The sequence below is a fragment of the Huiozyma naganishii genome, chromosome 11 (genome assembly GCF_000348985.1).
Source record: "Huiozyma naganishii CBS 8797 chromosome 11, complete genome".
Classification (NCBI taxonomy): domain Eukaryota; kingdom Fungi; phylum Ascomycota; class Saccharomycetes; order Saccharomycetales; family Saccharomycetaceae; genus Huiozyma; species Huiozyma naganishii.
The window spans coordinates 389,506-414,356 of NC_035932.1; the positions used below are offsets into that span (position 1 = coordinate 389,506).

Here is a 24,851-nt window from a genome sequence, read left to right on the forward strand (position 1 = left end):
TCGCGGAGCCTCAACTGACCAGACGACTCCACTCAACCACAGCAAGGCTCCCTCCTGCCCCCCACACCGTCTTTTATGTCATCGTCTCGAGGTCTTCGAGAATTCGATGTTTATGCGTTTCCCCTTTGGGTCTTACCAGGTATATAGGGTTCCTACCATTGCAAGGATAGCTTCCCTGGGGGCCCAGCGGGCCAGCCCTGCACTTCATAGGTTGCGGACAGCCTTGTGGACCGTGGTCGTAGCGGCGGTGAGCGGGCCCGAATCGAGCACTGGGAACCCCAATTGTGACAGCAGAGGGGACGAAGCTGTCTGTGCACACTCGGCAGCGAGCGCCGCCTTGTAGCTTGCGAACTGATCGTCGCAGGATTCCCGTAGCAAACGTAGTTGTTTCTTGATAGCGGCCTTTGCCTCTGCGTCACAAATCCGCTTGCAGCCGTCCAAAGTCTTCAAGAGCGTCAACTGCGTCAAGTACGCATGGGGGACCGTCCAGGGTTCGTCGAGGGACCCCCTCGTGAAACTCGCTAGAAGCTGCGGAACGGCGGCCATACGGTTCTCGTACAGGGCATGCACTACCTTCAAGGAGAGCGCCTCCCACTGGGTAAACCCTGCCGCAGAGAGCGCGCCATCGAGATCGTCGGACAACGCTAGTTTGGTCCATAACTCGTCTACTTCAAAGGATCGGGTCCCACTAGTGATGGACTCGATCATGAACTCTTGGGAACAGCTCAACAGGATCCAGTCTTGGGAACAGCGCAAATACGATAATTGTTCTTCTGGAGTGCATTCGCCGTGTGTCTTGAAAACGGTGAGGTCTCTGTTATCCAAGATCTCTTTCTCCGCGCCCAACTGTGCCCACATTTGGTGCAGCACTTGCAACTGCTGCGTGCGCTTGTCGTTGCAAAGTCTTGCCATCTGCAATTTGCTCACCATCCGCATCCACCGGTTCATCGAGTGGGTCAACTTCCTCCTTAACTCGAACATCCCGAGAATCTTACTGTACGACCCTCTCTCAAATGCAATGCGGATGAACTGAGGTAACCGCTCCATCGAGCTACTGTACAGCCGGTCGTGCTCAGGGAGCACCCGTAGCATATAATCGTGCTGCTTCGCGGGGAAGATCGAGTTGTACCGCGTGAACAGCGTGTAGTCCATCGAGTCGCTTTGCACGTTTTTGATCTTCAAATCCGTATAGCAGGGCACCGCTAAGGGAGTCAGACCAAGCTGCATGTACAGCGCAATTATCCAGACGCCCGTGTCAAAGTTATGTGGGTCCCGTAACTGGAAGTTCTCCAATATGGACAAACTTGTGAGGATGTTTTGCAACGGCGACGACGAACCGCCCCCACGTAGAGTCTCTCTGACCATGGAGACGATGAAAGTGGACAGACTGGAGTAGTCCGTGGCCGGCTTCCCCTGCAAAGTGTGCTCGTGCTTCTTGTACAGGGCAACTGCGTCCTGTTGTGGGGTCAACTGGAGCTGGAAACAGTTCGAGTCATGGATCAGATCCGCTTCCAACTCGTCCATCGCCTCCTGTAGCAATGGGGTATCCAAGTGCTCCCGGTAATGCTCGATATCGATCGCGCAGCACGGTTTGTTGTGGAATTTGGCCAAGTAGTGTCTTAGGGACCCTGCAGAGACTCTCTTGTCGAAACACAGGTCTACTTCGAACCCTGATAGACGGCAATTCCGGGAATCTCCGACACGGTCCCTCACAAGGTCCCTTATTTCTTGTTTCGTCTTGCCCAATTGTTGCCCGCTCTCGATCAGTTTACCGATAAGTTTGTAGTCGTCGAACTCGCTAAGCATCTTCGCACAGCTGTCAAACATCACCTGCGGATCCTTGACGTGCTCCACCATAAAGTTCTTCAAGTACAGATCGACAGAGACTTGCAAGTGTGGCATAATCGTCTCGACGATCTCCGCAGACTTGCTGGCGTTGTCATTTGGGAGCAACCGCTCGCACACAAGACAGTAGACGATCGCCTCCTGGATCGTGCTGTGTGGCTTCAATTGCGACAGCCGCTGGTAGCACAACTTTGGCAGTACCTTCAGTTCCTGTTCGGATAACCGCGACCGCTGGTGCATAAACGTAGCCAGTGTGGCAATCGCGTTCCAGAAATGGTACGCGCGGGTCCTCGTCTCGTAGTCGGCAGTGTCCCGCGGCGTGCGTCCCGGCAGACTCGACGTAGCGCGTGCCATCCGCGGGAAGTCCGCGTCCTCGATGGACTTGACAAACAGGTCGTACGTCAAGTCCAGACGGTTAAACTTGAGATGCGCAAGCTCCACGGCGTGCAATGCGTCATCGAACTGGCCCAATTCGACGAGGAACCGATGCAAAAGATCCAATGCATGCAGGTCGCCCGTGACCCGCGGACTGCGCTTGTCCCTACAGTAAGGTTCCACAATCAGCGCCTTGTAATCGAACGCCGCTGGCGACTGCCGGTACTTCGCGTACAGCTCGAGCAACTCCAAGAAGGCAGACTTCGGGTACCGTTTCCGCAGCACGGTCAATTGCTCGAAGCATTGTCTGAAATTCGACCGCCTAATCAGCTCCTGGACCTCAGATTCCCACTTGCTCTCCATGGCTGGTATTTTCTAGCAATAGGGGGACTGGTCTAGCTGCCCCGCACCTTCAAATACCCTCAGAGTCCATCGCTGAGACGTCTCTTCAAATTGAATTAAAAGGCCAAAATTTTTCACTTTAGGGCTGCCTGCGCACTAGATCACCAGTTACCGAGCGGTACAGGGTCCCTGACGGAGCACGCTTTACAGCATACGGTTCAATGCAGCGGAACTTGCTCCCCACAAATTTAGATGCCGTTCTACCTTCGGGAACAGCAGCAACCTCGAGTAGACGCCTCTTATCTATTCATGAAGTAAGCGTATCGAGCATCGAAAATAAAAACGGCTTCACAAAAGACGTCGAAACGAAGACACAACTCTGTCTCTCCCCTTCTGATACTACAACTCACTACAGCAGTCCCTCCCCCACCAGATGAAACTCTTAAAAGCAGTGTCGCTGGCCGGCTTGCTTTCAGCTGGACTGGCAGATGCCTTATCTCTGTGGGACTTCCGCAACAGTTTCTCGCAATTGCGGGTGCCCCAATGGCCCCGGAACACGCACCAGGTCGTGGACCTTCCCGCGGTGAACCCGTTTACCAGGCTTGTGTACTCTGAGGATGAGGCCTACGCTCTGCGTATCAGGGCTGTCGACCCGGCGAAGTTGCAGATTGACAACGTGAAGCAGTGGTCAGGATACCTCGACTATGGGGAGTCCAAGCACTTCTTCTTCTGGTTCTTCGAGAGCAGGAACGACCCGGCGAACGACCCGGTGATCCTGTGGCTCAACGGTGGGCCTGGATGCTCCTCCTTCACAGGGTTGTTCTTTGAGTTGGGACCCTCCTCGCTTGGACCGGACCTCAAACCCATCCACAACCCGCACTCGTGGAACAACAACGCCTCGATTATCTTCCTCGAGCAACCCTTGGGCGTAGGGTTCTCTCACGGTGACGACAAAGTGACCTCCACGAAGCTCGCAGGTAAGGACGCGTACGTCTTCCTCGAATTGTTTTACAAGGAGTTCCCTCACCTGCGCAGTAACGACTTCCACATCGCTGGGGAGTCTTACGCAGGTCACTACATCCCTCAGATTGCTCATGAGATTGCAGTGGTCAACAGAGCGACCCGTACTTTCAACCTGTCCTCCATCATGATCGGGAACGGGATCACGGACACACTCGTCCAGTCCGATTACTACGAACCCATGGCCTGTGGGGGAGGTGGGTACCCAGCGGTACTCCCTCCAGAGGACTGTAAGAGCATGGCAAAGGGCGCAGAACGGTGTCGCGTGCTCAACAAGGCCTGCTACGTCAGCAAGAACACGATCCCCTGCTTCGCCGCTCTGACATACTGCAACTCTGCGTTGCTGGGTCCCTTCGAGAAGACTGGACTGAACGTGTACGACATCAGAGCACCTTGTGAGGATCAAGGCGATGACGGACTGTGCTACTTCGGCATGCGGTACATCGAAGAGTACATGAATCAGCAATACGTCCAGGAGACGCTCGGTTCAGACGTCAACCACTACACCGGGTGCAACGACGACGTATTCAACGGGTTCATCCTCACCGGAGACGAGGCCAAACCATTTCAACAGTACGTAGCAGAGCTGCTAAACCTTGACATCCCGGTACTCATCTACGCGGGGGACAAAGATTTCATCTGCAACTGGCTGGGCAACCACGCATGGACGGACCAGTTGGAGTGGAGAGGCTCTGAAAAATACCAGAAGTTACCTCTGCAACCCTGGATCCATTCGGAGACAGGTGAGGAAATTGGACAAATCAAAAGCCATGAGGGGCTCTCGTTCTTGAGAATCTACGACGCTGGACATATGGTACCTTATGACCAACCAGAGTCCAGTTTGGAAATGGTGAACAAGTGGATCTCACACGAGTTTGCCGCCTAAAGTACAGCGCAGAGGAATACAAAATCTACATCTATATAACTTTTATATCTATGCTATCTCTTCTTCTTTTTTCTACATGCGGCAACCTCCTTTCGCAATGATGTCTCACGTACGATGCATGGAGTGCTCTTGCCTTGTTATGGAACTGTTGGGGAGCTTATGCGGTCGTATACCGGGTCATCCGGGCTAAAATCATTGTCATTAGCCGCTTCCTGTTGTATATCAGTTCTGCATCCTCATTCTTGGGAGCCGCTGTGTGCGTGTAGTAAACTTCGCACGATTCAAACGCAACACTCAATTTTAAACCTCTGGCAGCAACCCTAGCCTCTGTTTCTCTTCCAAATTCCACCAATTCTTCGAACTCACCATGAGACAAGAGCAGATTGATGATATCAAAGGAGATCAGTACGGATTCGGAAGTTTGCTCCAAATTCGATATGCGCCTCAACTCCACCCGCATCGTAGAATATATTCTGAATGCACAAATCGGGTTTCGTTGCAGCAGGTACCGTACCACTAGAGTAAACCTGTATTTGCAGGGTTCGTCAGACATCGAACTGTCGAACAGTAGTGCGCTTTGATACAAACAGATGTTGGGGCAGTCCTTATCAGCGGATACCCAATCTAGCAAAGTTTTCGGAACTTTGTGTGTAGCATCCAGTTCTACCATGTCAGAATCTAATTTTAATTCATGTAGCATTTCCTCGAAACTCTCTGAAGCATATAGCAAGTACAGCAAAAACAGGTAGACCAAATGATGTCTGTTCTCCTCATTTCTGTCGTGTTCTTTGTAAGCGTTGGAGAATAGTGACCTTAAGCATTCTAAAGCAGTACCCTTCACAACAGGAATAGACATTCCGCGGATGATGAACGAAGTGACAATGTGAGGGAAATTATCTGTAGACCATTGGCTGCCATGGTAGGTTTCAATCTCTTTCAGCTGTTCCCTTGCAAACCCGCGTGAATTCATCAATACCGAGGGCAGATTCTTCTTGTTACTGTCATCAAGGAAATGGATAGGATACAACTTGTTCAAACAGTTGGTCATAAAGATTAACGCGCCTTCAAACTCAATCGGATATGGCGATTCAAGCATTGAAGTTGACAGCCAGAACATCTCCTTCAAAAGAGGAAGTAGAGGATCTAACCCATGGACTAGCTTGCTGTACGCAAATGTATGAGCGACAATTAAAAACAAAGACTCCTCGTTGCTTACCGGTTCGGCATACGCCTTCATGGTCTCTGCAAGCAGTTCCCGACATAATAATTCAGACGTTTGTTGTTTGCCCATTATACCTATTATCATCATTGCTCTCGCAGATAAAAAGGAGTTGAAGTTGAATATGGAATCCAGTATGTATTTCTTGAATTTGGTTTTCCATAAAGATGCTTCGCTCTCGGAACTGTTTTCCATCAACATTATAACGTTCGCGGTAAAGTTTTCCAGAGAATTGACTTTGCTTGTAAAAGAAGTAGCATTCAACGCTGGAGTAAGTCTCCCCTTGTCCTGGCTGAAACCTACTATTGCATTCAATTTCTGATGAGAAAATGTAGTTGAAATTTCAATAAGATTCTTTCGGAACTCTGGACTCAAAGACTCATTGATTGTTAAAGAATGGCAGACATTCATCAATAGTTCATGTAAGGTCAACCTAAACTCAGGAGGTCCCACATCAATCAATAGCGAGATAATGAAAAGGAGCTCTGGAAGAAACATCTGTGCAAGTAGTGGAGCTTCAAAAAATAGAGCAACGGATATCTTGGATAATATTGTTAGCTCCGACCAACTGTGTGAATATATTTCTGCCTTCAGAGAGGGAAGAAATAGTTCCATCATTTTCATCAACTTTTTAATCAGTTCACTGGCAACCTCGACTGTAGCAAAACCTGTCAATAGCGTTATCACCTTCGTCCAGTCCTTGTTTTCCGAGTCCCTTTCCATGGCATGATTAATAATTTCGTCAACAAGAACCGACGTAAGTCTGTTATCCAGGGCAAGTTTGAACCAAATTTGCTGCAAGTACATGGCAGTAAACTCGGAATCCTGTAGAGTAAGTCTAATCAAAGTTTGAACAACGTGTGATGCGAGCTCTGGATTATCAGCATTATCGGTAATAAAAAATGTTTGGTAAAGATTAGGTATCCAATAACTCAAACATGTTACGATGGTGGAAATCGCATGGTTTGGCACAATGTGGCTTTCTAAACCGTCAATCATAAACTTCCAGATGTATGGAGTCAACTCTGGAAAGCTTGTTGATAACGCCTCGGTAACCAAAACTAAAAAGGTCGTGGTATTGCTTGGAACGTATATCTCAGCTGACTGATAGAATTTCGTGCCCAAATCAAGCTTAAACGCCTCCTGTGTAGCGACAAGTAAATTGAATGAAATGTTTTTGACAGTATCATCTTCGTTAAACAATCCAACGATAAACACGAGGCACAAGTGGCCTATGATTTCATTCCTATTGTCGATCTGCTTTTTTTTCTTGTCTTGTGTTTGGGAATATGTGATATCAGTGTCATAGAACTCAGTCTCTAGCTTTGATTCCGCATAATAAAACATTTTCACAATTTCCAAATGTTTTGGACTAGAAAATATCAGTCTTGTGTCGTCGTAGAAGTTAACTGTGAACTCATTTTCGTCGCCCGTTACATTTGAGGCAGCAACAGATAATACATCATAAAAGCTGAATACATCATTCAGCATTACGTCAAATTCCTCCCTTGGTTCGTCCAATGTATAAGATCGAGGTTCCTCGTGCAGAACTTGGAATTGCGTGTAGCCGATCTTCAAAGATATCGGGCAAAAGCACTGTCTTGCTTCATTGTAAATATGAATGTCATGAAGTGAGATTCTTGTGTTTTGTAATGTTTCCAAAATATCAGTCGATAGGCCCAAACTCTTCAACAGAGATTGGTCACTAGATGTGTTGATAAACTCAAACTGCGTCCCTGTTTGAGAGAAAAGGTTTTCTTTGCCCCTTTGAGCTAGCCAACTTGTCATAAATAGCTCCGTTGGATTCAGGTAATAAACCTTGATGCAGTTTTTCACAGCCACGATGGGTGTTAAACTGAAAAACAATTTGCAGAGTTTCTTGAAGTTCGAAACATTTATTCTAAAGCCAGTGCAATCCATCAGAATATAGTGTTGGTTTGTCCATAATTTGGCATAAATTTGTAATAGCGAGTACACTACGTTCTCCACGTCGCGTAACTCCGGATCAATTCTTTGAAATGAGATTATTAGAATTGGAACACCCGTTGGAGACATTGATTGATAAACTGGCATCACAGCATGACTTTCGTCTTCTCCAGGAAGCTGTTTAAAGGCGTGACGATTCATATACTCATAAAGTTCTGGGTATCTGTCCATATTTTCCTTGACAAATACAGGTAAATCGTTTGTTAATTCCATAAGTGGAAGTCCTAATTCACCCAGAATATCGTCAATGTCAAGACAAAGAATTTTTAGTTTCTCAAAGGTTTCTGCAGAGTCTACCAGTTTCATGCTCTTCGTTCTAATATTGAGCTCTTGCAGATACAAGAAACGATGCAAAAAATGATAGTCAAAAACAATAGGAGGCCCCTTGAACCGTATTGGAATATATATTTCCACATTAGGCTCGCATAGGTCCACGATAAAGCTGTGTATCTTCTGGGTGTGCTCTTTCAAAACCGAAGCATGCCTTGATAAAATCTCCCATTTTTCAAAGTTATCAGAACCATTCGCCATGTTCTGTACAACCTTCGCTAAAGCTATAACCGCCTTTTTACTTGATAGAGGAAGCGTTAAAATAATATTCTCAGATTCAGGCGAAACTAATGCCGGGCCAATAAAGCGTAAAAACACAAACGTCCCCACTGCAATATGAGCATATTCTGGAAATTTTTCTTTCATAGCCACGTACACGGCGTGGGTTATCAGTCTTAGTTCAGGCGGAAAGTATTCCAGTGAGTCGAGAATAGCATTGCTCAGCTTATCCAAGTACCTTAAGAACATCTCGATAGACTGGTTTGACTCTCCTTCAGGTTCTGTTTTTTCAATGTCAAAGTTATCAGACGTATCAACCAGCTCCTGCAGAATTGGCCGTAATAGCTTCACTAAATAATCACATCCCTTGATTCTGGCATACAGAGATAATGCTCTGGTTGCGCAACTATTCCTCCGCAGAACATCCAAGTGCTCATTCGCGCATTCAATCTCATTGATGATCAATTCTTTGACGACGACATGACCGGCATTCCGAGTTTCAAAACCATTTACCAGGCCGGCAGCATACGCATCAATTTCAGACGACTTGCACATCAAACTACCCTGAAATGCAATTCTAGGGTGCTCGATCAAAAGTAGAATAAGTTTATCCATCGCTTCAATCTGTTTCTTTTCTGACATCTCAGTTTTCTGGGGATAATTGGTGACAATATCAATAAATACCTTGAGAAAAGCAATTTTTATGTTCTTATTAGAGGAATATCCCATTGGTAAGGTGAATTTGAAGCTTGCATCAACATTGGAATTTGATAAGTTCGTCAAAGACAGAATCAAGTTTCCGTTGAGTAAATTTATTTTATGTTTCAGAGTAACAGGAAACTTATCAGAACTCGTACTCTTTTCCAGGCCCTTCAGTAGAATGGTAAAATACTTCCCGAAAACAACCGTAGTGGACCTATCCATTTCGTCTTTAGTGTTTGACGACTGTACTTCCAAGGGAACTCCTTCTGTCAAATAGGCAAGCGCCTTTGACGATTCAATGGAAGTATCGATGAAAAGGAAGTCCATATCTCTTTTCTTCAGATCCATTTCACGGTGCGATTTAGATAAATTTTCGAAATCATATGTTCTTGTGATAGTCGATTCAAACCAGTTGATAACCAGTTTCATCCATTTGTTCTTCATTTTAAAATGATGTTTCAAGCCTAAGTTCACTTCGCAATGCTGCAGAGCTTTGAACATTTTAGACATTTGGATGATACTTTTATAATATCTTATGGAACTGTCATCAATCTTTTCTACAATTCCTATTAAGTCGTCGATGGAGTTCACTAAATGAGGAGAAAAGAGAATAAGGACATGTTCGTCATCGTCACGTAGTAAAATCGTTTTCAAAATAATAATTATCTGTTCGAGTAAAACAAAGTTAGACTCTTGGTTTGGATCAGAGATGTCTATTTTTTCGAGCATATTAATCTTGATTTTCAGGTTTTCGAAAAGAAGTCCAAACGACATAGGGTGCAGTTCAATACTCAGTAAGTCCCTCGAGTTTTCACGTGTTATTAATTCAGAGTTGTTTAGCCATTCACACTGCTGTTTGATAAACTCGTTTGTACTGACAATCAAATCCTTGCGCATTACCTTTAGTAATGGATAGTCATTCAGTTCCATTAAGCCGGTACAGTCTTTACTCATGATAACACCAGATATTGCAGCTAAAATGCCGGCTATATTTCTGAAATCTGTCAGTTCTCTTTGAGAAAAATATTTTATCTGCGTGTAAGCAGACCACTTTCTGAACAGAACGCTCATCGCATCAAGTAAAATGGAGTCAGGAAATGAGATATACTTTAATATGTTATTCTTCAGCTTCCTCTGGAACGCCACTGAGCCTGATGAAGCATAAGTATCAAGTGACATCACTTTTATAAATTCAATATTGTACAGGCAGGTTTCATCAACATTGTCAACATAGGTCTCATAAAACTGTATGGCTTCATAGAAGTGTTTATATCCTTCCCTTAAGTAAATGGGAACGTTGCCATCATTGCAAAACAATGAAACGAATAAACCACCCCCAACAGTAATAGCAACAATAGGAAAAACTGATGCATCTATCTCAACTATACCATTTTCTATACCTGCGACAATAGCTGAGTTGCTAAGTTCCAACCTTAGTTTCAGGACTTTAACCACAACTCCTAACAGAATTTCTCTTTTAGCATTTGAGATTTTTAAATCAAACAATGTCGCTGCAAATAGCGACACAGTATAACTCGATAGGATATAGAACTCATATAGTTTGTCCTTTTCTATGTCTTCGGTTCCTTGGCTCATGTAATTGACCAAAATATCCATAAATGATTGGGCAGAATTCTGCAGTACTTTATTCTTGTCCATGATGGCAACAAAGATAGGTTTAATAATATTCTTGAAGTCCCTTGAAACCCACTCGGCAGATTTTTGACCCGCATTAGGAAGGATGAAAAATTTGGTCAGTCTTTTGAAAATACTAAATATGTTCATCATAATGTTTCTTGCATGATCGTTTTCAAGTTTGTGGTTCTCTCTCGACGGAGTTCCTGGATTATGAATAGGTTCCTGGAGTTGGCGCAAACTTGCCTTGGTGGAACTAGCGAATTTGGACAGTTTCTCATCAGATAGTCTCCTTGCTGCGTCATTTTTCTGTTTTGGCGACTTAAGAGTTTTAGGCATTGAAGAATGCATGTGTGTAGGGAAATGGTGTGCCAGTGACGTCGGAAGATTGGGCATATCATTTTTGGTTCCTGGAAAACTTGGGCTAAATCTATTTTTTTCTAGGTCCGTAGGAGAGCTCAGTGAAATGAATCTTTTTTGTGGCATACTTGCCGAGCGCCTTTTCGCATTCGGAACAATAAGCTTGTTGATGTCGAATGGGGTGTCTATACTATCATCATCAGGCAAGTTTTTATGGAAATCGGTTGAATTGTCCGCACTTACGATAGACGGCAAAACTTCCTCAACGTCCCAAGATCCTGGAACATTTCTGCCGCTGCCTTTAGATGACGTGGATCGTCTGGTTAACGACCCCGCTGAGCAAACCTCCAAACTCCCAACCTCGGATGATCCAGCTGCGGACTCGTTAATATTGGATAACGATCTTGTTTTGTCAAACTTTTCAAGGATTGATCCATCCAGAATCGAAGACACAATATTAGTCACCTTGTCATCAAAATATGGAAAATCCTTTAGTAAGATATCAGCCACGGTACAGAACAAAGTCTTGAAAAAGTCTGAAGTTTTCTTTGCAAGTTCGATTCTCAGATCATTTTTCTCTAAAAGATGAAAGAAAATCCTGAAACCTTCGGTGTAAATCGATAACTTTTCTAAATTGACTTCGTCTAATTCCTTCTCCAAATCTAAATGTTGCAAGAAGTAAGTTGGATCGAGTTGCAGACCTGCTGCAAAGAATTCTAATTGTAAACACTTCTTGGTTTTCGCGTTTCTTGTCAAACAGTTTTTAATGTGATTGTTAGTTGGGGCGGCCCAATTTCTCCCAACGTCAAAGTTATTGCCCAGTATCTTGTATATTCTTTTCGAGAATACAACACATGGAAATTGTTGGTTATGTAACGAGACGGAGGAAGACATGGTCAGGATAGATAGTAAAGTTTTCAAGGAGTCTATGAAGGCCACATCACATGCCACTTGCGAACCGTTTAAATTTTTTATCAAAAGAGTCAAAAACTTGACTTGTCGCGACTTTTTGGAGCCAGGCAACGTGGTCAACTTTTTCAAACTATGTCTAAACTGTTTGATGCTTTGCGATTTTTCCTTATCTCCTCCATTGGTACTACCAGAATGACGCATTGTTTTTGTCTTAACTGTAAAATCTGATAAATCTGATACGTCTGGGATGTTTTTGAACGAGGTGAAATTAATTTCGGGGAACGTGTCTGGGTCCAAAAAAAGCAGGATGGACAAAAACCTCAATACGGTGGAGTATGATAGCAGTTCGTTGCTATGTAGGTTTGTGTAAAGCTCCAGGATGTTGTCTAATGAGTTAATGTTTGAAATCAAGCTGGACACTGGCGTGTCTTCCATGGACAAATACGGAAACACATGGGAGGTCTCTGAAGGCGTTGCGGGCGGCTCATTAAAGAATGACATGGGAGGTTGAAAGGCGGAACTGGCGATATCTCTAGAAATCGACTTTGTTTCACTAATGAAAGATGAAGGTGAAAAGTTGGATGACATAACAGGCGAAACAAGTACTCTATCTTCGATCGAATTGATGGCTGAACTGTGGCCACTGGCGTGTGAAGCTACATGATGTAATGTGCGACTGACATCTCCGCCAACAGGTGTACTTGCCTGGCTTGGGTGGTGGATTGGTTGGTAGGTAGCATTTCCGTTATTACCTGCAGTGGAGCTGGAATGTGGTTGGTTATGAGCAGCCAAGTGTTGTTCCGATGCAAATTCGGTTGTACTTGTTAAGATACCAGAAATGTTAAAATGTGAGTATACGTCGTCAAACATACAGGTTGCCAAGTGCGGTATGGTTTTCACGTAATGCGGTGTAGTCTCGTTATTTATATGCTGTAGTTTTTGTGCCAAATAAATGTACTCTTCCGGCCTTGCCATAATCCAAAACAGTACTGCCTTCCCAGCGTAGTATAAAAGTAATGGATACAATGCGTTTCGTTTCATAGTGGTCGCCATTGATTTTATAGTCTCCAAAAAATGTGCCAGGGTTTTATCTGTCAAAAACATACAGCCGAAGAAGTCCAGGTACCGCACTATTCCAAGTTCCGATGTTGAATTGATATTATTAGCAGAAACGTGAGATACTTTCGAGTTCAAAAATTGGTGGTACTGTTTCGGATTTGCTGCTGCTGCAAACTTCAGTATGTAGTCCACCGTCAAATCGATTTTGGCAGTGTAGTAAGGGAAGTTTTTGTCCTTTAGAAACTTCTGGTAGATGGGAAGAATATTAGTCAACGTTGAGGATCCAGGACCAAACAAACCTGGTGCCATGCCCTTCAAAACGCTAAGAAGTCTAGTATTAAATTTGATGCGTGTACACGTTTCCAATAGCCTGGTAATCAGTGGTGGATCTATAGGTTCTGGTTGAACACTGTGGAAGCTTGGTCTATGCGTGGAAAACCCAACAGCAGAACCCTTAAAGAATTTTTTTTGCCTCGTGTACGTTGGGTCAAACTCCGCAGCACTAGTCCTACTTTCTATGCAATCCCAGTAAAATTCGAGCAAGTCACTTAGCAGTCGTACAACCACCAGGATCGAATGCATCGAGTCCTCATTCAATTTGTTAGAGGTAATTGGCTCATCTTGTAGGATATAATCTATCAAATCTAGACTGTTCTTCACAACCGGGTTCAAGTTTCTGTGTACTGTTATGTTGAACGCAACAGATCTGCAGGACAAGTAGAATGTTCCGTTTTCTACCTCTTGATAGTTATGGGACGAAGATTCTATCGGCAGCAGGGGTAAAATTTTGCTGAAAAATAGGTGTCGTGCTAACGAATTGATCATGAAATTGTTCGAATCATTTTTTGGGTCTTCAATAGTATTCTCACTCATTTTAAACGGATTGCAAGCTTGTTGGAAGAACACAATTTGGAGCTAGTTTGTTTGTTTGTTTTCTAATGTGGTTAGCAGATACACTGATTACACGCACTTCTATTCAAGTAACTTTAAATAGTTAAGAATGGGGAAGGGGCGGAGGTGAAAAATAAAACCCTCTGGAGAAAGAGTCGGTAAGCAGCAAGAAGCACTTGCAGAAGCCTGAACTCAACTGTACTATCCCGTCAAGCCACTCCAAAAGTAAAGATCTTTTCAAAAGATTCTAAATGATAAAGTGTGGGGAAAGGGGATATGCTGAGGTGAGGGGGGGGGGAAACGAGTAACTTTCGGTCGTCTCCCAGAAAACAGTTAAAGAATAGATACAACAACAAAACAACTTCCCGGTGAGGAAGGATAATTGTTCAAAAGATTTGGTTCACCTTAGTACCTTCCTTGTCTGCTGCTGTATCTTTCTCCGAACTGGACAACACTTGTTGCTGCTGTAACTGAGATTAATTTAAAAAATAAATCAAAAATAAAAAACGTGATCTGATGACAATGTTGTTATATAACGTCAAGAATGCATCTCTCAAGGATGACTGAGATTGTTTCACCTGAGCCCAGTGGGAGAGTGCGGTAGTGGTATAAGAGGCAGTGCTTTGTGCAACTCTTTCTTCGCTGCCTCCCTGCTTTTTGTTCGGTGATTTTATACATAATTTTTACTTGGTTTGTTTCACAGCTGTATGCTGAAATTGTTCATGCTTGCACCGTCGTTAAGCTTCTGCTTTCTTTGGTATTTGCGCTGTTGCTGTAGTAGCGGTGGCTCTTGGCTTTCGTTAAAATTGTTTCTTTGGAACAAAAAGTAGCAGATCTTTTTGGCTTCGTGGTAGTTTATGTTCTCGTATCCTAAACTGCGCATCAACCCGTTGAAGTGCGAGAGAGTCATGTATCGTGAGTTTGTTATGCACGGTGCCGGTAGGACAATGAACAAGTAGCTGTGGTGGTTGTTCCCTTCTGTGGGGACCCCGCTTGTGTAGTCCTTCAGGAAACATGCAAACCGCTTGCACATCTGACCTCTGTCCTTCGGCGTGGGGACAAAATTCAACACTAATGAACAAGATATTAGGTCAAACTTGTCCGCGGAATTTTCGGGTATGGGTCGCTCCATGAAATCTTGCCGAAGGATGCCTTTCGCATCGTTCGAGTTGTTCAAATCTATTCTGGTGACATCTTTGAAGATCCCACTCACAGAAATCTGGTTGTCTTTACTCAGTGAACCAATCTCTAAAGCGGTCAGGTTGTCTGCCGACTGTTTGCCACCGGCAATCAGGTCCTTCAACCATTTAACCAGTATCTTAGAAGAATCCCCCCCTCTGCGAGTGTCCTGTCCCATTTTGCTAGCCAGTTGATAGTTGGCAAGACTTCCGTCAGCCTCCATTTCCCTTGTAATGTAGCCTAGACATCTTTGCAAAAGACGGGAATCGTCTCTGTGCTTGTTCAATTGAACGAGCATGGTTTCCATCTCATCGTCAAATTTCTTCAAATCATCACCCCTCAAACCCCAACCTTCCTGAAAGCCAGCAGCAAAAGCTCCCTTGGCACCGCTGCTTGAAGCATCGCCAATCTTCAATATCTGTCGTATATACTTGGCTCGCTGGTTAATAAAATGGTACCGCCGTATGATCTTCCTTGTCAACTGCGGCTTGATCGTGGGGCCCTTCGCTGGACCTACAGTTTTCCCCGTAATGGACTTCCTAGACCTTCGAAGCATTACACAAAGCAGGGGGGAGCTAGTCAGATGTACCGTGTTGCGGTAAGCTTCACGTCCCCATCATTATTCCCCATCTAACGTAGTAGTAGTTCCACATGAAAAATTATTTATAGTGAGATGGAAAAATTTTCGATGAGATGAGATGAGTTGCGATGAGATGAGATGAAGGTGCAATTGACAAAGAAGTACCAACAATGTCTAGGAATGATAAGAGCGTAGAGGTTAAGGCCACAGATTTGAAATGGAAGAAAGTCGATGTTCCAGACACACTGGATGATTTCGATGGCTTCTATGGACTCGAAGAGCTCGATGGTGTGAATGTGAAGGTTGTAGATGGTAAAGTGACATTTACCGTTAGTGAGCAAGCAACTGGGGAAACTGAACAGGATCAAAGTACGGCAGCCATTCCCAATGACGATGCTGAAGTCGACAGTAGTGATGAGCTTATTGAATTCAAGAATTTTGACGATATCAAAGAGGGTGAATTAAGCGTTGCCTCAAGCGATTCAGAGGAGGGTGATGAGGTCTCTGATGACGCCGGTGCAGATGCTGACGCTGATGAATTGACGTCCAATGTGTTCAACGCCAATGTCAATTTTAGTGAGGTAGAGGTTGAGCTGCCAGACTGGCAGGCGTTAGGTGACTTTTCCATGACCACACTGCAAGGGCTGTCTAAACTCGGGTACACCAAGCCTACCGAGATCCAGTCAAAAACAATCCCTTTGGCTCTTGAAGGCCACGATATAATGGGCAAGGCCTCTACGGGTTCTGGTAAAACGTTGGCTTATGGTATTCCGATTCTGGAAAATCTCATCAAGGGTAAGGATTCAGCAAGGCCCGTGGCCCTGATCTTCACGCCGACTAGAGAGTTGGCTTCACAAGTGACCTCGCACTTGACGAACTTGGGGGAATCGATCTTTACAGGGAGGAACAAGTTTGCTATAATGTCTCTTACGGGCGGTCTTTCTATCCAAAAACAGGAGAGAGTACTGAAATACGACGGTAGTGGTCAAATCATCATTGCGACACCGGGTCGTTTCCTAGAGCTTTTGGAGAAGAGGAGTGATTTGGTAGCACGTTTTGCTCAGATTGAGACTTTGGTGCTAGACGAGGCGGACCGGCTGTTACAAGACGGGCATTTTGATGAATTCACCAAGATCTTGAAATTACTGAGTCAGGCAAGACGTGAAAAGGAGGGGAAGAGGTCACACTGGCAAACGCTTATTTTCTCGGCCACTTTTTCCCTGGACCTGTTTAACAAACTAGCGTCGAATGGGCAAGGCCACACGTTGAAGGAATCTGATAACGAGTTGGAAGAAGTCTTGAAACAGTTGATGACAAAGATCCATTTCAAAGAGAGGCCTACGATTATCGATGCGAACCCATTCGACAAAGTGAACATGCAAGTCAAGGAGGCGCTCATTGAGTGTGCCCCCTTGGAGCGTGACCTGTACGTTTACTATTTCATATCGATGTTCCCCGGTACCACGTTGATTTTCTGTAATGCCATTGACTCTGTGAAGAAGTTGACCTCGTTCCTGAATTTCTTGCGTATCCCATCGTTCCAGATCCATTCCTCCATGTCTCAAAAGAACCGTTTGAGCAATTTGGAGAAGTATGAGAAAAAGGCTCAGTTCAACAAGACACTGCATAAACCCACTGTGTTGATTGCATCCGATGTGGCCGCTAGAGGGCTCGACATACCGGGGATCCAGCATGTGATCCATTACCACCTGCCCCGCACGGCTGACGTCTACATCCACAGGTCTGGGAGAACTGCGCGTGGTCAAAGCGAGGGTGTATCCGTGATGATCTGCTCGCCGCAAGAGGCTATGGGTCCCCTGCGTAAACTGCGTAAAGTGTTGAGCAGTGGTTCCGAGTCGCAGCGGCGTCAAAAGAGGGGGCGAGGTCTGAAATGGCAAAAGGATGTGTCGCTTTTGCCTATCGAGGTCGACATTGTGAGGCAACTGAAAGGCCGGAGCCAACTTGCCGCGGAGCTGGCGAACCACGATGTATCGTCCACGTCCCTAAACAAAGACGAGAACTGGTTGAAGAAAGCTGCTGATGACCTTGGGATTGACGTTGATTCTGATGACGAGAAGAAGGATGTGTACCTGGCTAAGAACAGGAACCGGAAACTGAACAAGACTTTGGGGAAGGATGAGTACAAGATGAGAAAGTTGGAGTTGAACAGCATGTTGGACCAACCGGTGCGTAAGGACATGAGGAAGAAGTATCTGACTGGTGGGTTGACCAATCTTGCCGATGAACTCGTCAAGAAACGTGGTCACGGGTCTATCATTGGGCAAAGCGATACGGATGCGTTGGAGACTTTGAAAAGGAGGAAGGGCAAGAAGTAGTAGTAGTACACTAGACGATCTAAATAGCAGTAGATATATACTTGCAATCGTATAGATAGGTGCGCGTGTATGTGTGAAAAATAAATCTGTATAAAACATATGTTAGATTAATGCACTGTTAGTGGTGTCCACTTAGATGAAGTCGTAGTCTGACTCTGCGTCCTCGTCGTAGTACTCGTCGTCTGAGTCCTCCTGCAGTTGTTCGAAGTTGACTTTGTAACGCAGGATGGCACCGATCCCACCGAACCCAGTGACGAACTGGGACCCCTCCGAGGATCTGTCTGTGACGAACTCCAAAGTGGCCCCGAAGTTCTTGTAGTTTTCCGCGATCCATTCCACGAGTGGTTGTTCTGAGACGAGGTCCATTTCTTTCCCCGTTGCCTTGTCGATTGCGTACGACTTCTCGACGTCCTTTGCATCTGGTTTAACAAACTTCAATACTTCTTTATCCTCTGAGTCCTTGTACACGTACCGCATCGTAGCCAAGTTTTCGAACACGATGAGCGTTTCGACGGAGCCCAAATCCAACGCTTTCAAAGTGTCGTCGATACCGTAGCAGAACTTCCCCGTGTCCTGGGAGATCTCGTCGAAGTAGCTGTCCAGCAGTTTCTTCTCCTGGACGAACTTGACGTTCGAGAGTGCCTCCGCTGATAGTTCGATGGCCTGGTTGAACCCGTTCTCGCCCCCGTACGAGATATCGACGATCTTGATGATCTTTGCCGCTAGTCTTGAGTCGAACAGTTCCGACTTGGCCAGATCTGTCTTGAAGTCGGCGGACCCGGCCAAGACGAGCCCCTTGACGTTTACTTTGTCGTTTGTGATGAAGTTCTGCACTGCCACTTCTGCGACTTTCCGTACGTAGTTGTGTCTCTTCTCCTCTCTTAGACGAGCGAAACGCAGCGCGGACTGACCACCTCTCCCGTGCTTCTTGGGCAGATCCACTGTGAATTTGTGTAGTACGGTTCTGTTGTTCCCCGCCAGCAACCCGAACAGACTGCCCAACCCGTCCATGACGATGAACCCGAACTTTTCATCCGCTTGCAGCAGTTCTGAGAGGACCTCTGTGTGGAACTTGTTGTCACACATGTACAACGAGGTGTTGATCGGTTTGTACGGTTCTATATCGTAGGTGACTTTCTTCTCCTTCCCGTCCTCCGTGATGATATCCCCACAGTAGAGCACGAGCCCATTTGGGGGTAATTTACTGTACAGTTTCAGTTTCTGTTGCGTCGAGGTGATGGCAGAGAGGACCGAGAGTCTGTTGACACGGGACTTGATGTTCGACGCGGTCCCGTACTCGTCCGTCAGCATCTTTTGCACCATGGGGATCTGTCCCTTTGGCGGAATCACCAGCGAGATCATCGAGGTCCCGTTCCCTCTGGCCTGTTCCAGGTGCTGGACCAGCTTCTTCACTTTCCAGATTTCAATGTTCTTCTCCGCGTCGGTCTCCAAGTTCATCGTGTTGTGGTATTGCTCCTGCTATGTACCGCTGACTAGGACTCAATTGATAAAGACGCACTGGTGCAATTGACTCTTCAACAAGTAAAATCAAAGAGAGATGGCCCATGTTGTAAGAAGAGATGGAACAAAGAAAAATTTTTCACTTTCGTGAGACGTGACACGACGCGGGGTGTGGCCCTCGCCATAGTGTCCGTTGAGCGAGAGGACTATACTAAGACTACTATAATGGTAATAGTTCTCTGGTTCTCCTGTATATGGGTAGTACATAGTTGTATACAAGAGGGTGGCGTAAGAGGAAGAGGATCAAGTGGAAACCCGAACACGGGAGTGGCCCCGAGGTCACTATGTACGGCGGGGATACTACAGGGTGTGTCCTTCCCATGGAGGACCAGAATGGTATCCAGTTGAGACACTCTGCTATGAGGCAGTTGTCCGTGCAGTAGCAGAGGGAGAATAGACTAGGAAATGAAGTAACATCCAACAAGGAACCGAAGAATTGTGTCCATTATAGTTGAACGAATAAGAGTACACAGCGCAATGGGGAGATTTCATTCGATCGAGCTATCTTGTGTCCACCTTAGAAGTGCTGACAACAGGAAGAGCGGATCGCGACCAGGAGATCGTCGGAGTTCGCGACACCGCGGCCTGCACGTGTGTCCGGCCGTGTGTACCAACTCCGCGTCAACTGAGACTGCTACAGGGGCTGAGACACTCTTCTACTCGAGAGGTTACACACTCGGCTAACCCACAGGGTGTGGCCTACTAAGACCGCCTTCAACAGCCACACTCCCACGTATATATATATATATATATATAGGGCGAGTACAGTTGGATATAGAACACCACTACCCATACAGAGCAGAGCAGGGCAGAGCAGACCCACCCGCCGGTTACCCGCACACGCTTCCCGGCTTCCTCTAAAAATCGCGGCGCGGGCACCCACTCTTTCAGCGGCGCGTCACGCTCGCTGTGCCTGGGCTTCCACTCTTTTTCCCGCGCGTGTCTCCCGGCCGCCCGCTTAGAGGAAGCCCGCGGCGGTGTCACACGACGCCCGGCCCGCCCGCCCGCCCATCCGCACTGCGCTGCAGCAGGCTGCCACTGCCACTGCCACTGACTGCAGCCTGCAGCCTGCAGCCTGCACAGAGTGTCAGCAAAGCACAGAGTATCATCAACTCGAGGACCAGCGGGGGAAGGTGTCAGTAGCTCGGGCGCTGTTGCGGTGCGCTCTGGCAGTTTTGCCTCGTTTCTGGTCGGGTGCCATCCGGATAGCTTGGCAGCGTGCGAAAGTTTGATATAAAAGGCTCGCCGTCCAGTTCGACTTTGCCGTTTCTTGTAGTTCTCGTTTCAAGGTTCTTCCTCTTGCCCCTCTTGCTTGCTCCAACACTCCACAGATCTTATCAATCACACACACAGCTTTATAATGTCCTCCTCTATCCCAGAAACCCAGATGGGTGTCATCTTCGAGTCCAATGGCGGTCCATTGGAATACAAGGAAATCCCTGTTCCAAAGCCAAAGGCCAACGAGTTGTTGATCAACGTCAAGTACTCCGGTGTCTGCCACACCGACTTGCACGCCTGGCACGGGGACTGGCCTTTGCCAGTCAAGCTACCCCTAGTCGGTGGTCACGAAGGTGCCGGTATCGTCGTCGCCATGGGTGACAGCGTCAAGAACTGGAACATCGGTGACTACGCCGGTATCAAGTGGTTGAACGGGTCCTGCATGAACTGTGAGTCCTGTGAATTGGCCAACGAGTCCAACTGTCCTCAGGCCGACTTGTCTGGTTACACCCACGACGGTTCCTTCCAGCAGTACGCCACCGCTGACGCCGTCCAGGCCGCTAAGATCCCTCACGGTACCGACTTGGCCGAGGTCGCCCCTATCCTGTGTGCCGGTGTCACCGTCTACAAGGCTTTGAAGTCCGCCAACTTGAAGGCCGGTGACTGGGTCGCCATCTCCGGTGCCTGTGGTGGTCTAGGTTCCCTAGCCATCCAATACGCCACCGCCATGGGCTACAGAGTCCTAGGTATCGACGGTGGTGAAGAGAAGGCCGAGCTTTTCAAGAAGCTAGGCGGTGAATACTTCATCGACTTCACCAAGTGCAAGGACGTCATCGCCGAGATCTTGGAAGTCACCGATGGTGGTGCCCACGGTGTCATCAACGTCTCCGTCTCCGAGGCCGCCATCGAGGCCTCCACCAGATACTGCAGAGCCAACGGTACCGTCGTCCTAGTCGGTCTACCAGCCAACGCCTACTGTAAGTCCGAGGTCTTCTCCCAAGTCGTCAAGTCCATCTCCATCGTCGGGTCCTACGTCGGTAACAGAGCTGACACCAGACAGGCTCTGGACTTCTTCGCCAGAGGTTTGGTCAAGTCCCCAATTCACATCGCTCCATTGTCCGACTTGCCAGAGATCTTCGACAAGATGGCCAAGGGCCAAATCGTCGGGAGATACGTCGTCGACACCTCCAAATAATCGGGGTAGCCCAATGATCAAGCTAGCCAGACTATTTTATATTACCATTGTTGCAATGTCGCAACACAATCTATTTACGAATATGTAACCCCCATAGGAGTGAAACAAATTACTTCTTATCACTGTATAGATAAAATTTTAACGAAATTTTATGATTAATGGTCGCTGATCTTGACATCGCAGCTACTGGCGAGGGTCCCAAAGTTCCCAAAGTTGTCCTTTAATTATTTTATTGCAAAAGATTTGAACTTTATTCAATATCAATCAACTTCCAAGTGCCCCCCACAACAAGCCCACCACACCATGCTCGCGAGACTGATATCCCGCGGGTTCTCCACGGTCACCCCAGCAGCAAGACAGCTGCAGACAAGGATAGTCCCCAAACTGACCACTTTCTACTCGGCAAACCCACTACACGAACAGGCCGTGAACGAACTGGAACAGTTGCTCCGCAAGTACATCAAGTTACCGACGCTCCGCGAGACAAGCACAGCGGCGGCCCTTAACAGGGGGAGACTCCCCTGGATCTCGCTCGACGAGTACGCACTCCGCTGCGGTGGCAGGTCCAGACTCAAACCCACGCAGTACCAGCAACTCGTCTGGTTGCTCAACAGACTCCACGGACTGGATCCACAACTGATCAACGACGAGATCAAATTACACTTGGCCAAGTACTCGAAACGGTCCGGGGACTTGCAACAGCACCGTGCCCGCATTCCGTCCCTGGACTCCCAGGGAAGGAGCGTCGCGGTCGGACGCAGGAAGGCAGCCAGCGCAAAGGCGTACGTCGTCCGCGGGACAGGCGACGTGCTCGTCAACGACAGACCACTCAACGACTACTTCCTCCAGATGCGCGACAGAGAGTCCGTCATGTACCCGTTCCAGGTGATCGACGCAGTAGGGGACTACAACGTATACGCGCTCACGTCCGGCGGCGGGCCCACGGGCCAGGCAGAGGCGGTCATGCTCGCCATCGGGAAGGCCCTCATCGCGTTCAACCCGCTGCTCAAATCAAGACTACACAAGTCCGGCGTCCTCACGACAGACTACAGGCGCGTCGAGAGGAAGAAACCGGGCAAATTGAAGGCGAGAAAGATGCCCACTTGGGTCAAGAGATGATCCCCCACTCCCATCCCAATGCACGGCCCGTTGGGACCGGATCCCCAGGGTCCTCAACCACCTGGAGACCCGGGGACCCGTTGCGATGGGCTCCTGTACATACACTATATATATTATCACTATTCACGGACTGAAAATTTTTATAACTTCTCTTGTTCGATGCAATTTGGAGGAAGCTGTTCACTCACTGGTTGAATGGCTCGATGTAGCCGATCCCGGAACGTGTTTGAGAGTCTACTGGCCCCCCCACACACACATACACATACACTCAATGGATCAGGAAAACGAGAGAAACGTGAGAAGGCTGTGGAGAACGTTCCGGACCATCAAGGAGATGGTCAAGGACAGAGGGTACTTTATCACGCAGGAGGAGGTGGAGTTGTCCCTAGAGGATTTCAAAGTGAAGTACTGTGACTCCATGGGCAGACCACAGCGTAAAATGATGTCGTTCCAGGCCAACCCGATGGAGGAGGCCATCGCAAAGTTTCCTGATATGGGGTCTCTGTGGGTCGAGTTTTGCGACGAACCTTCCGTCGGTGTCAAAACGATGAAAAACTTCGTCATCCACATCCAGGAGAAGAACTACCAAATCGGGATCTTTGTCTATCAGAACAACGTCACGCCAAGCGCCATGAAGCTGGTGCCCTCCATACCCCCAGCCACCATAGAAACCTTCCATGAGACATCGCTCGTCGTCAACATCACGCACCATGAGCTGGTCCCCAAGCATATCAAACTGTCCACGGACGAAAAGAAGGAATTGTTGAAAAGATACAGGCTGAAGGAGTCCCAATTGCCAAGAATCCAAAGGGCAGACCCGGTCGCGCTGTACCTTGGGCTCAAGAGAGGTGAGGTCGTCAAGATCATCAGAAAGAGTGAAACGTCCGGCCGTTACGCAAGTTATAGAATCTGTATGTGAATACCGCGCTGTAATATATTTACGCTCCCCCCCCTTGGCATTCCGCACTTCATGCATGGTACTCACATCAACTTCGATCATAGCCTTTGTATCATATAACTACTTATCTTTGTACGTAATGTATTCACGTGGAATGCACGAACTTGGGGACGGACAATTCGTCCTCTCCCTGCAATATCATACGTCCGGCTGCGCACACATTATTGCGTCTGTCGTCCCCGTCCACCACCGGATATGCTTCAGGGTTAAGGAATGCATCGGAGACACCTCTACGCCATTCTTACCTAAAATTGTAGATCCAATGGTGACCACGATCGAGTCGACCAGCCCAGCCTCCATTAATACATCATTAATAATCCTCCCACCACCTTCAATCATCATTGAGTCCAATCGGAACTCTGACCGTAACCTGCGCAACAATGTGTCCCATTTGACAGATGGGTCATCAACGATCAGATACCCGACACCTGTTTCCCTCGCCTTGGGCTCGCCAAGTACAATCACAATTGGTGGCTTCCCGGTACCCTTCTTGTAAAGTTCCCACATCTGAGACCCCTCGAATCTCCATTTTTGCGAAAGGTCCATCACAACAGGTTTCGGTGTCCGCCTGTCACCGTTCTGCGGAACCCACTTACAGTTCAGCCCGGGATTGTCGGCAAGCAAAGTGCCCGTTCCGATGAGGATCCCAGCATGGTGGTACCGTAAGTAATGGGTCATCGTCTTCGTCTCCGGATGCGAGATGGCCGTGCGGATTCCTGGGCCTTTCGATATTCTCGCATCAAGCGATTGAGCCCATGTCACGGTCACAAAGGGTCTATCGCTGTGTGCGGATGGTGGCTGAGGCAAGTATGGCTCTAGACAGCTCGGTAGATCATCCCTTAGTGGCGCCAGGGACATTCTTGAAGAAGCAGCGATACAAGAACGCCCTCTCTTTTTGCAAGTAAACTGGAAGGTACACTCGTGGTGCCTCTATTTTTTCCCTTACTGTTCAAATAACGTATTG

General features: G+C 47.1%; 10 protein-coding genes across 10 annotated transcripts; 5 read left to right on the forward strand and 5 right to left on the reverse strand.

Annotated features, from left to right (window-relative positions):
* Positions 1–204: 204 nt before the first annotated feature.
* On the reverse strand, positions 205–2,583 carry MDM20 (Mdm20p; the record flags this gene model as incomplete). The annotated part of the gene is made up of 1 exon (XM_022610514.1): positions 205–2,583. The coding sequence occupies one exon, from the start codon at positions 2,581–2,583 to the stop codon at positions 205–207; it is 2,379 nt and encodes a 792-aa protein (XP_022466803.1).
* A 412-nt stretch (positions 2,584–2,995) lies between these two features.
* Positions 2,996–4,468, forward strand: ATG42 (carboxypeptidase C; the record flags this gene model as incomplete). The annotated part of the gene is made up of 1 exon (XM_022610515.1): positions 2,996–4,468. One exon carries the CDS (start codon positions 2,996–2,998, stop codon positions 4,466–4,468), a length of 1,473 nt encoding a protein of 490 aa, XP_022466804.1.
* A 157-nt stretch (positions 4,469–4,625) lies between these two features.
* On the reverse strand, positions 4,626–13,763 carry IRA1 (GTPase-activating protein IRA1; the record flags this gene model as incomplete). Its single annotated transcript, XM_022610516.1, has 1 exon — positions 4,626–13,763. The coding sequence occupies one exon, from the start codon at positions 13,761–13,763 to the stop codon at positions 4,626–4,628; it is 9,138 nt and encodes a 3,045-aa protein (XP_022466805.1).
* Positions 13,764–14,478: 715 nt separating this feature from the next.
* On the reverse strand, positions 14,479–15,516 carry BMT2 (25S rRNA (adenine2142-N1)-methyltransferase; the record flags this gene model as incomplete). Its single annotated transcript, XM_022610517.1, has 1 exon — positions 14,479–15,516. The coding sequence occupies one exon, from the start codon at positions 15,514–15,516 to the stop codon at positions 14,479–14,481; it is 1,038 nt and encodes a 345-aa protein (XP_022466806.1).
* A 194-nt stretch (positions 15,517–15,710) lies between these two features.
* On the forward strand, positions 15,711–17,876 carry MAK5 (ATP-dependent RNA helicase; the record flags this gene model as incomplete). The annotated part of the gene is made up of 1 exon (XM_022610519.1): positions 15,711–17,876. The coding sequence occupies one exon, from the start codon at positions 15,711–15,713 to the stop codon at positions 17,874–17,876; it is 2,166 nt and encodes a 721-aa protein (XP_022466807.1).
* Positions 17,877–18,008: 132 nt separating this feature from the next.
* SUP45 (translation termination factor eRF1) lies at positions 18,009–19,334 on the reverse strand (the record flags this gene model as incomplete). Its single annotated transcript, XM_022610520.1, has 1 exon — positions 18,009–19,334. The coding sequence occupies one exon, from the start codon at positions 19,332–19,334 to the stop codon at positions 18,009–18,011; it is 1,326 nt and encodes a 441-aa protein (XP_022466808.1).
* Positions 19,335–20,757: 1,423 nt separating this feature from the next.
* On the forward strand, positions 20,758–21,810 carry ADH5 (alcohol dehydrogenase ADH5; the record flags this gene model as incomplete). The annotated part of the gene is made up of 1 exon (XM_022610521.1): positions 20,758–21,810. The coding sequence occupies one exon, from the start codon at positions 20,758–20,760 to the stop codon at positions 21,808–21,810; it is 1,053 nt and encodes a 350-aa protein (XP_022466809.1).
* A 303-nt stretch (positions 21,811–22,113) lies between these two features.
* MRPS9 (mitochondrial 37S ribosomal protein uS9m) lies at positions 22,114–22,929 on the forward strand (the record flags this gene model as incomplete). The annotated part of the gene is made up of 1 exon (XM_022610522.1): positions 22,114–22,929. The coding sequence occupies one exon, from the start codon at positions 22,114–22,116 to the stop codon at positions 22,927–22,929; it is 816 nt and encodes a 271-aa protein (XP_022466810.1).
* Positions 22,930–23,200: 271 nt separating this feature from the next.
* On the forward strand, positions 23,201–23,848 carry RPB5 (DNA-directed RNA polymerase core subunit RPB5; the record flags this gene model as incomplete). The annotated part of the gene is made up of 1 exon (XM_022610523.1): positions 23,201–23,848. The coding sequence occupies one exon, from the start codon at positions 23,201–23,203 to the stop codon at positions 23,846–23,848; it is 648 nt and encodes a 215-aa protein (XP_022466811.1).
* A 177-nt stretch (positions 23,849–24,025) lies between these two features.
* Positions 24,026–24,745, reverse strand: RIB7 (2,5-diamino-6-(ribosylamino)-4(3H)-pyrimidinone 5'-phosphate reductase; the record flags this gene model as incomplete). The annotated part of the gene is made up of 1 exon (XM_022610524.1): positions 24,026–24,745. The coding sequence occupies one exon, from the start codon at positions 24,743–24,745 to the stop codon at positions 24,026–24,028; it is 720 nt and encodes a 239-aa protein (XP_022466812.1).
* Positions 24,746–24,851: the final 106 nt, after the last annotated feature.